We start from the raw sequence: 10,421 nt of genomic DNA, 5'->3' as shown, positions 1-10,421 counted from the left end.
CAACTGTAGACTCAGTATAATTTAAGGCTAAAATTGTCTCCATGTTTGGCCTCACGGAGATAACACCAAGTAATTAAGTAATCAAAATTGCTTAATTATTATGACTAATTGTTGATTTTACTCCAGCATCAGTACTTAAAATACTAAGCTCTGATGCTTACATATAGCATAATACTAAAACCTGTAATTAGTGGTCTAAAATCTTAGGGTTTTGCTTTGTACACTCATGTAACCCAAAGTAGTTGCCAATACGTGTAATGTTTGACTGGATCCCCAAAATACATAAATCTGGTAGATTTTTTAAAAAAAAAAATAGTTGTACACCAAACGTTGAATAATGATTAACGAGTAATTAATTATTTGCTGCCATGCAATTTCGTTGACAGAGTTCGTGTAAATTAAAGTATTCTGAGATACGAGATCCCAAGCGTTGCACTGTCACTGTTACAACTCATAAAGCAACGTATAAAATATGAACAATTAGGATACAATATTATCTTTCACTTTTTATTTTCTTCCTTACAAAGTGAGAGAGAACATTATCAGTGTTTTTTTTCCCCTTATTTACTACAATCATAATCAGTTTTTTTTTTTTTTGCTCGAAAATCATTATCGGTGTTTAAAATAATCGATACCAGTAGAAATATCGATATGTAAAATTTTGAAGATATCGATGAATATCTATTGCATTCAATGGAAATGATAGAAGTTGCTAAAAAAATGTGAAAATCCAAAATGAAACTTTAGGGAACGTATTAGTTTATCGATATTCAACCGAGATATTGAAAATATCGACGAAATTTGTCGATTTTAGGTGAAATTTTAGAGTTTCTCCATTAGACCATCTCCAACCCTGGGCTAAAAGCCAAATTACCCCCCCCAAACACTATCCAACCCATGCTAAAATTTTAGGCTAAATGCCAAATGCTATTTCTGGGCCAAATACCCCCCCAGGTTTCCCCCCGGGCTAAATGCGAAATGTTTATCGGAATTTAAAATTTTTTAGATTAAAATGTTCATAAAATTAATTTACAATAATCTACATATTTTTTTTTTTTTTTTTTTAAATTGATTTAAGAAAAAAATTTAGGCTAATTTCATTCTTTAATAATTCCGGGCTAAAATTTTAGGGTAGAATTGTTGGAGCAGAAAAGATGTTTCTGGGCTAAAAGCTAAATTTTCCGGGCTAAAAAATTTAGCTTTTAGCCCAAGGGTTGGAGATGGTCTTAGGGGCCCCCTTTCCATATCTTTCTCCAATTCTTCTGATATTTCTACGGAATTATTGATCTTATCGGAAAAAAAATTCAAACACTAATCACAACAGAGTTAAACACAACAAAAGATCAAACTCATTACAATTATTATACATTGTTACTGTTGTTTTTATGAGTTCAACTTAAGACGTTCCATCCAGTTAAGTCGAGGCTAGTAAGTAAAATATCCAAAATTTTTAAATTTCTTTTTTCTTATATTTACATGTGTTTTGTTTCTTTATTAGTACGTAGTCCCTTCTTTTTTGTTGGACAATAGGACGTGGTTCCTCTTCAATCCAGAGGATTCAAGAGATTTCTGTAGAAAGGGATTTATTAAATCGGATCTAGATTGGTGTTCAACGTAAGCAATCTGTGGGGACACGTAGGGCATGTTGATGGGTTGATGGAGGCCTCTGGAAAATGGCGACGGGATGAACACCATTCACGAGATCGGCGACGTGTCAAAAGGGCAGTGGTTTAAAGCGGAAATGCCCATGTATGACAGTATGAGTATTGATCTTCACTTTGTGTGGAATGGAACCTGATCCCGGACTCAAATAAACTGAGCTTCTTAAGTAAAAGATCCGAGCTATTGAAATTTAATAAAACGATTACAAATAAAGGTCCTTTAAAATTTATAATAATTGCAGTCATTTGATCAAATTTCAACCGTCTGAATCCTTTGATCTTTAGGCTCAGTTTATTTGGGTGCGGAGGGGATCCGGTTTCGTGTTGAATTGGATCCGCTCTAGACCTTAGTATCTGGAGTCTAGGGATCAATTCATCTGGGCTGCACGAATTGAATCAAATGGTCTCCATTAATTTATTTTCATGGCCTACCACACAAAACCAACGGTTCTGATTTCTTTTACACACTAATCAGCGATCCAGATGATTTGATCCTTAGGCTCCGGACACTAAGATCCGAAGCGGATCCAATTTCCACTTGTGTGACTTTCTATGTTCATGAACCAATGGTCTCACAACACGTCAATATGATGCGTTTGAATTCATCCACAAGAGTTTTGAGAAATCAGTTGTTCGAGAAATATTTCAATTTGCCAAAACACATGCCAATACATTAAATATCGTAATATTAATAGTTGGAATTTTATATTATTTTTGAAGATAATTAGAGCAATGGTTTCTCAAATTTAGCGCAGTAAGAGCTTTGGTCCCTAGACTAGAAATTTGTGATATTGGTCCTTAACTTGTAATAATGTGGAGCAATGGTTCTCTTGACTCCATTAGGACTTCAATCCATATTTTGCCCATTCAAACCCTTTATTGTAGATGGAGGTTCTTACAGAGTTAGTGAAAATAACCATTATTTTACATTATAACAAGTTCAAGGATTAATATTCACGAATTTTTAGTACAAGGACCAAAGCTCCAATTTGCCCAAAGTTTAGGGACTATTGCTTTACCGATTTTTTTTAATTATTACCACTTATATTATGATACTTGGTGTACTGACCAGGTTCCCGGCACACTTAAAAATCTCTCAAACTAGAGCCATAAATCAGTACAATGTTAATTGATGTAGAATTTACTGTAAAATAATCAGTAACAAATCAACAACTTAGTCAACTGACGCTAACATTCAGTAAACAAGAATAAAAAGTAGTTAAAAAGTGGTGCAAAGTCAGAAAAACAGTTCACATACTCGCATAACAAAGTCAATCCAATCAATTAGAGCAATTCAGTCAAAGTTTGGTTATTACATTGCCTCGTTAAGAATCTGGTATCTCATACAACGTGTATGAAGAATCAATATATAATATGAAATTCCAAAGAATGATTTTCATTCCCCTTTTTTTGACAAATTATTGCGATTGTATATTGAAACAACAAAGAAATACCGACGGTGAAATAATGATCACCGGGAAACAGTTGAACTGAAAGATATCATCTCTAAAAGCCGGTTATGCAAGGTGCCATTAGTCGCAAGGATTCCGCCGGAAGGGTATATATTCCTCCGTCCAACTTCATCCGCTGCTAGATTAAGTTCATCTCCCTTCCAGTCAGTCACCTGTTTTTACACGAGATAATTTTTTAAAACGGAGCAAGTTTGTCATTCCATGCATATAGAGCACTCAATAAAAAAGTTGCACAAGTTCTATAAGAAAAGCTCGTCTGCAATTTTTATCGTCTTCTGTTTCTAAATTTCCGTTAGTTAATCTCATTGCAGTTTCGTATCAATCCAACTGTTGAGCTTTGCAGCAAATTCATGATTGAGAAAGAGCCATGGAAGAATATACCTTCCCCCCTGCTTCGTGCACACATATAATACCAACAACGTGATCCCATGCCTATAAATTGCGACGAGTTGAAGTTAGTAATACTGATGTAGTTTCTATAGTCTATTGACAACTGGAATGAAATGCAATACCTTGGTAACTCTGTGAACTTTCACACGCTGCATATGAAGAGATACCACGCCCGAAGCCACCATCATATACTTGGATAAACTGCAGGCCGAAAAGAAGAAAGGTATAAACCCAGTAAGCATTGACGAAGAATATTGACGTTATTCATAATAGATATATTTGCAAAAGAGGGACTGTTAACCTTATTCTAATACATCAAGCTACACAACATAAAAATAAACTTTTTCTATTGCAAACTTGAGAATCCAGGACTATCCTAGAAAAGAGTTGGATTCAGTGATAAAGTCATGAAAACTCTACATTCTGTAAAAACTATGTCAAAAAATCTGAAAGGTTCTACTTTTTAGGAGCAGCAGTCCAGTAGGAAAACAACAAACCTTCCACAACAAGATTTTACAAGAAGAATTTCGCCCTCGTCAATGCTATCAGCGTTAGTTGATCTGAATAAAGATGATAGCGGAAATGACTCCCATACATCACTATCTGGGATAGAAAATCGTGCCTCTTCCATGATACAAGACCCATCAACAAAGCATTGAGTCCAAGAATAAGGCATTTTGGCTGTGGAATTTAGCACAGATGATAAACGTTTTGTCCATGTTCCACAGCCTGTATGAGCAACCATAATAATCCCTGATCCAGGTGGACTGATATTTTCTTCCTGGACTTCAGAGGTGGATTTGTTGGATATATCATTCTTCCAGTTTGGGCACCCCATGACACCCAATACAAGCTCCCCGTCAACAACAAGTGCCAAGCCAACCTGAAAATTTGAGCCATTTAATAGGCAACTCTTATAGTAGAAAGCAATCCAGTAAAACAGGACCGAATATCTAGAAAAAACACAGCTTGAATCATTTCTTTCCGCAACACATGAAAGTGCTATTACTATGTTCATTTGACACCATAGGCCTGCCTTTGTTAGATAAGAAAGCAGCATAACAACCAGAGTTACTTGAAAGGATATCCTTGAAGATTGCTTTTCAATCGGACCACTAAGATATTAAGTAATCTCAGAGTCCTCCACCATACGAAAACTAGAATTAAATAGATTTGTAAGAAGATAACTGGGTATAATATATCTGAAGTTCCTATTTAATTGGGTTAAGGTTCCCTCTTTTTATCTTTGCTTCTTAGTTGGTACTTGCGTAGTGTAGATTTCGCGTCTTGTGCATATATCTGATTCTATTCACAACCAAATTACACAATTTTGTGTCGATTTCTTGCATTCGCTTTGGAAGCACAAACTGTTGAGTGAGTATAATTTCAGTAGTGTCGACTTAACAGCACTTGACAAGCTTAGATATAAAAATAGTAATAGGCATCATTTAACATCTCATATGACACAATTATATAACTACAACTTGACGACCGATGAACAAATTTACCGTAAAACATCCATGTTGTATTCCATAGCAAAGTCAACTACAGGTGCCATCATATTCAAAACTTACTGTAATGACCAAATATCCGAAAAGCGAAAGATAGAAACTCAATGCAACTTTTTCTAAGTCAGTAAGACATACCACATATAACGCCGGATTTCCCTTCACGAATCCTTTTGTGCCATCAATGGGGTCAAGTACCTGCATTACATTTCTCAATTCAGTACAATGCAGCAAAGTAAAAATCCAACTGCGACCACCATGAATTAAAGCATGATAACCAAATAGCAAAAGGGTCACATACAAAGCTGCACATCTTGGGAACGTTTAATTCAATCATATAATGCAAATGCAAATCCGAAAACGAACCCAATACGTGGCGGGCTGAGCTCCGAAAGCAAGACCCTCCGGACCACCTCTGTCAATGGCTTCCAATACTTCATCAGCCGTCCATGGGTTCTCTGCACAACTAGATTTGTCAAGCACCGCATTGAGCACTGGCTCCACCAGTTTATTCGAACGAACAAACGCCGAGTCCTCTTCCGCCACCAATGGAATCAAAGGGAATCGTTTCCCAAGCTCTGCAACCACCACACGGTCCACACCAGCTCCATTTACAGAACTCGAAAACTAAATACAAATAATAAAAGGACTTGCTTTAAAAAAAATAGAATTAAAGGACTAATTAGCAATTTTACCCAAACTGACGAGAGCCTGGACTCCAAAATCCGCCACCGTCACCGGAGTCTGGTCGGTCTTTTCAACGACCCGCCGTTGAAGCACCGACGACTGGATGTCAACGCAGAGCGCGCAAGCTCTCTCCACGGCATCGACGGCAGCTTCCAGCTCTCGATAGTAGTTGGCCTTTTCAGTTCCGAACGGCAAACTCGACCTCACGCGGAAGCGCCGCCGGCGGAGTGCCGAATCGGGCCGAGTGAATCGGACGGTCGAAAAATGGCGGGCTGAGTGCACAAAAATCATGGCGAATTTTAACCGCCGGCTGTAAATGAGTCGTTGAAATCTCGTTGGTGGAGACTGCAGTGTGACAGTGGGCTAGAAATTGGGCCTTGTAAGTTCTGTTAAGAAAAAATATTGGGCCGAGTCGAAATTTCATAGGCCCAAAATCTAATGTTGTGCAGTCCTGCCCAATTATGAGTACAAAGTTTGGTAAAATCCGGAAGACAAACTAGCGAAAATTCGAGAATCCTCAACGGATATTTAATCATATCTATTTATCGTATATCATGCAGTTAGTTTTTATCAGGTATCATTTATATTTAATTTATAATAAATAAAAATTTACAATAATTTTTTACCATAAAATGTACGATAAACGGATGTGATTGGATGATTTTCTTTTTCAAGATGATAACAAAGAGGATCTGACAAGGATCCTGAAAATTCTCTTAGAGAAAATCCTACCTAGATATTGGGCCGTCGAAATTTAATAGGCCCAAAATCTAATGTTATGCAGTCCAGCCCAATTATGAGACTACAAAGTTTGGTAAAATCCGGAAGACAAACTTGCGAAAATTCGAGAATCCTCGACGGATCCTTTAATCATATCCATCGTATATCGTGCAGTTAATTTTTATCAGATATTATTTATATTCAATTTTATATAAAAACAAAATTACAATAATTTCTGACCGTAAAATATATAATAAACGGATATAATTGAATGATTTTCTTTTTCAAGATAATCACAAAGAGGATCTGACAAGGATCTGAAAGTCCTCTTAGAGAAAATCCTCCTAGATATTCTTGTCCTTATCCAAAACATTTGAGCTCATCCTCAGACACGTGTCCGTCGCACAATGAATCAGGCACCGCGGACCCCAGTTTTCCTTGGCAAAGTCCGCTGTGATAAAGACATCGCAGCCGTCCGCTGGCCACATCTCAGCGGTCAACAAACCACAGATTTCCAAAACTTGGGATTCATCTTCTACTTTCTCTCTCTATAAATGCAAGTAAATTATTGAACTCGCAGCTAATTTGATTTGCAACTGCAACCCTTCTGATCTTCTGAAAAAATTGTGATCTGGGTGATGAGCTTGAGGTACGCGAGCAGAGTGGTGTACCAGGCAGCTCTGAGGGCGATGCAGGGGATCAAAGACCAGGCTCCAAAGTGTGGCGATTCGACCGTTAAGTCCGCGAGGGATTCGAGCCAGGCGTGGCGGTTATCGGCGTCGCTGGATTCGGGTGGCGGTTTGAAGGGGGCCGGGAAGAGTAGTGAGAGGGTTAAGGAAGCGGAGGAGTCGCTCAGGACAGTGATGTTCTTGAGCTGTTGGGCTCCCAATTGATGATCTCTGCATGCGTTTTTATTTTTGTAAAATTTTTTAGAGGCGAAATGTGTGAGTTGATTTTGTGTAGGTTATATATAGGTGTATGTATGTATTTATGTATGTTATAATGTTAATGTATGTACATGAATTCTTTGGATCCAGAGCTTGATTTATTTTTCCTGGATTTGTATATCGATCTTACTTTTGTATAGTAGCACGTAACGTTTTTAGAATTTAAAAATATTTTTTAAAATGTTTTTAATTATTTTAAAAGTATTTTTAAACGAACGATCAATATATACATGAAAAATAATTCTGTATCTCATTTAATTTTAATCCAATTGCTTCGATGCCAATGAATGACATGGATGAAAAGTTCAAACATTGAGAAGTGGTTTTCACACATTTTTTTTAGTTTTTTGCGTTAAGAAAGATGTGTGAAAATTAATTTCCATTTGATTAACTTGGTCTCGTTTGCTTTCTAAAATTGGATCATATATAAGATATAAGCTAAAATAAATGTAGAATCTAATGATTTTTGAGAAATTAATCATTCTAATTATATCATTTGAGTGTGTATGAATAAAAGGGGAAAGTGATCATTTTCGAATCCCTTCCATTTAATCATTCTCATCAAACAATTCGGACCTCTAAAATTTGATCTAACGGCTAAAGTTATTATAACTTTTAGAGTGGACCCTGTTTTTAGCCATTGGATCAAATTTTAAGGGTCCGAATTGTTTGATGAGGAGGATTAGGTGGAAGGAATCCGGATATAATCTTTTTCCAATAAAAGGTGGTGCTGCTATCCATAAATTCATTTTTACTTTTCACATAGGTTCTTAATTTCTCGTCATCGGATCTAATAAATTGAAGAAAATCAATGAACAATAATTAGTAAAGGGGTGTGAGAGTTAGCAAAAGTGTGTGAATAGCCTTACGCCAAAAAACACAATGGGCTTATTTATAAAAGAGAGATGTCACTTCTATTCATTTTGACCCAGTCCAAACCTATAGTCCATTCGTGCCACATGATCCAGTTAAAGCCCAATCTAATCTGGCAATCCAAATCCCAAAATCTCCCTCTCTCTCTCTTCAGCCTCCACCACAAATAATAAACCTTGAGAACAAAACCGATAAGCTTTTTCTTCTTCTCTCTCGTTCGCCACTGCAACCACATTTACCTCCAAAACCAGACCAAAACTCTTGGTCGAAACCATGTTCTCGCTGAAGCCTTGTAAAAGCCGTTGCAACTCACCCTTCCTCTCCAACCCACGTCGTCTTCAAAACCTAGCAAAACCGCAAAGTACCATTTTCTCCCCATGCAGGGTATTGTCTCCCCATGAAAGAAGACTTGGCGTGAGGGCAAATAGTGGAAAAGGAGAAGCAGAGAAGAAGGAAAGACGACCTTTCTTAACCCTAGAAGAAGCTGGTCTGGTAGAAATCTCCGGTCTCAGCACTCACGAAAGATTTCTATGTCGTTTAACGGTACTATTTTCTTTTGTTACATTTTCCACTTCTTTATGTTCCGCAACGATTTTCACATTTCACTTTGATACATCTGTACGTTAAATTTAACGTTTTAAAAGTTTATATTCAAATCTCGTAGATGACAAGTTTAATTGTGTACGTAGATATCGTCGTTGAATTTGCTGAGAGTGATATCAGAACAAGAAGGATGCGAAATTGAGGAGCTAAATGCTGGGAAGGTATGTGACTGGTTTGTGAAGGATAAGTTGAAAAGAGAGCAGAACTTGGACTCTGCTGTCCTCCAGTGGGATGATTCTGAGCTATTTTAATTATTTAAGTACTTAATTATTTGATTAACTTGTAAGATGGTATATTTATAATATTTGATACCATGAGCCAAAGATTTTGTGAAACTACATTCAGTTTTTAATTTACCTCTTTCGACTGAATTAGGGGTGGGATATTGTAGAATTATGACTCATCGAATTGATGTCTGAAAAATATTAGGATATAGGTTGAGTTATGTTAACCCCTATTTAGGTATAATCTTACACTCATTACAATTGGAAATTACATTCGGATATTACTGTTAGACCGAGTCAATCTTATCAGAAACTCAGCTCCGAAACAAACTCTTCATAGGATAAGATTGCTAGGTCAGGTTTTAGTTTGAATAGTTCAAAGATAAGGCTGTTGTGATTTTGTATTTTGAATTCAAAGATCTCTGTGTAAATAGGGTATTCAAAACCCTACTTGTAATATGAAATTGATGTGTATAAATATACTGCAACCCATCATTATACGGGTATGCAACTGAGTTGAAAACCCTAGTATTCTAAAGCTTTTACATTTACATGTTATGATTGTAGAGATGATTCCGAATTAATTAAGTCTAATCTTACACACATCTCAATGGACGAGTTGGATCAGACAAATTTGGAACAAAGGAGCCCATGACGAGGCTGATGAAGAGCTCCAGTGAGCATGATGAACCAGATTAGTATCAGGATAATTGACACTCAAATTATCACAATGCAATAAAATAGGAGTAGACAAGCGGACACCAAGCTCACCAGGAAGGAAGCAAGCCCAAGTGGTCTCAACACAACCATGAGCAAGGGTGTGATATTTAGACTCAGCACTAGAGCGAGAATGGTTCTAAACTACAATTAATTTGGCTTCGTTCAATTTTATTTTTATGCAAACGACTAAAACAAACCGAACTAAACCAAACTGCATCATATATAATGCTTTTGTCACGCTTTGGACGTTGGGGAGCAAAATGTATTTAGCTCATTTTGATAGCATATTCACGGTTTTTGTTTTAGTTATATTTTTTAAGGAGTTGTGTTATCTAGACATTTCTTTTTAACCCCACACATCATTTTTAATTTTTAACCGTCAAATTTAATTTGAAAAATGGATTGTTCAACGCGTATTTGGTATGGAATGTATGACCTTTGAGTCTTATATTATTATTTGTTTTGGGCTTTAGTGGGTGGAATGTTACTACTTATGCATTGCATTCTATGCTATTAATTGAACACGACGCCTCCAATTAGGCCTTGATTGACTGCAAAAGTAAATAAAAATACTAAAAAAAATAGAATAATTAATCATATATTCAAAGTCCAAATT

General features: G+C 36.5%; 2 protein-coding genes across 2 annotated transcripts; one reads left to right on the top strand and one right to left on the bottom strand.

Moving 5' to 3' along the window:
• Window positions 1-2,924: 2,924 nt before the first annotated feature.
• LOC103419663 (putative 3'(2'),5'-bisphosphate nucleotidase, mitochondrial) lies at window positions 2,925-6,092 on the bottom strand. Its single transcript, XM_008357762.4, has 7 exons — window positions 5,727-6,092; window positions 5,398-5,609; window positions 5,170-5,229; window positions 4,021-4,406; window positions 3,646-3,724; window positions 3,515-3,565; window positions 2,925-3,285 (listed from the first exon to the last, which is right to left on the bottom strand). The coding sequence occupies exons 1-7, from the start codon at window positions 6,007-6,009 to the stop codon at window positions 3,133-3,135; spliced, it is 1,224 nt and encodes a 407-aa protein (XP_008355984.2). The 5' UTR covers window positions 6,010-6,092; the 3' UTR covers window positions 2,925-3,132.
• Window positions 6,093-8,405: 2,313 nt separating this feature from the next.
• LOC103419665 (uncharacterized) lies at window positions 8,406-9,184 on the top strand. Its single transcript, XM_008357764.4, has 2 exons — window positions 8,406-8,801; window positions 8,948-9,184. The coding sequence occupies exons 1-2, from the start codon at window positions 8,532-8,534 to the stop codon at window positions 9,110-9,112; spliced, it is 435 nt and encodes a 144-aa protein (XP_008355986.1). The 5' UTR covers window positions 8,406-8,531; the 3' UTR covers window positions 9,113-9,184.
• Window positions 9,185-10,421: the final 1,237 nt, after the last annotated feature.

The sequence above is a fragment of the Malus domestica genome, chromosome 05 (assembly GCF_042453785.1).
Source record: "Malus domestica chromosome 05, GDT2T_hap1".
In the NCBI taxonomy this organism is placed as follows: Eukaryota; Viridiplantae; Streptophyta; class Magnoliopsida; order Rosales; family Rosaceae; genus Malus; species Malus domestica.
Note: the sequence above shows the minus strand (reverse complement) of the source record. Positions and strands in the feature narration are given on the sequence as shown.

What these genes read in the sequence shown, in the direction of transcription:
- LOC103419663 (XM_008357762.4), bottom strand. Translation starts at nt 6,009, where the DNA reads ATGATTTTTGTGCACTCAGCCCGCCATTTTTCGACCGTCCGATTCACT. An exon ending in CCAGGCTCTCGTCAGTTTGG is followed by an intron (nt 5,610 to 5,726) that starts GTAAAATTGCTA and finishes TGGTGGTTGCAG; the next exon opens with AGCTTGGGAAACGATTCCCT. An exon ending in TGCACGAAGCAGGGGGGAAG is followed by an intron (nt 3,286 to 3,514) that starts GTATATTCTTCC and finishes GTGTAAAAACAG; the next exon opens with GTGACTGACTGGAAGGGAGA.
- LOC103419665 (XM_008357764.4), top strand. Translation starts at nt 8,532, where the DNA reads ATGTTCTCGCTGAAGCCTTGTAAAAGCCGTTGCAACTCACCCTTCCTC. An exon ending in GATTTCTATGTCGTTTAACG is followed by an intron (nt 8,802 to 8,947) that starts GTACTATTTTCT and finishes TTGTGTACGTAG; the next exon opens with ATATCGTCGTTGAATTTGCT.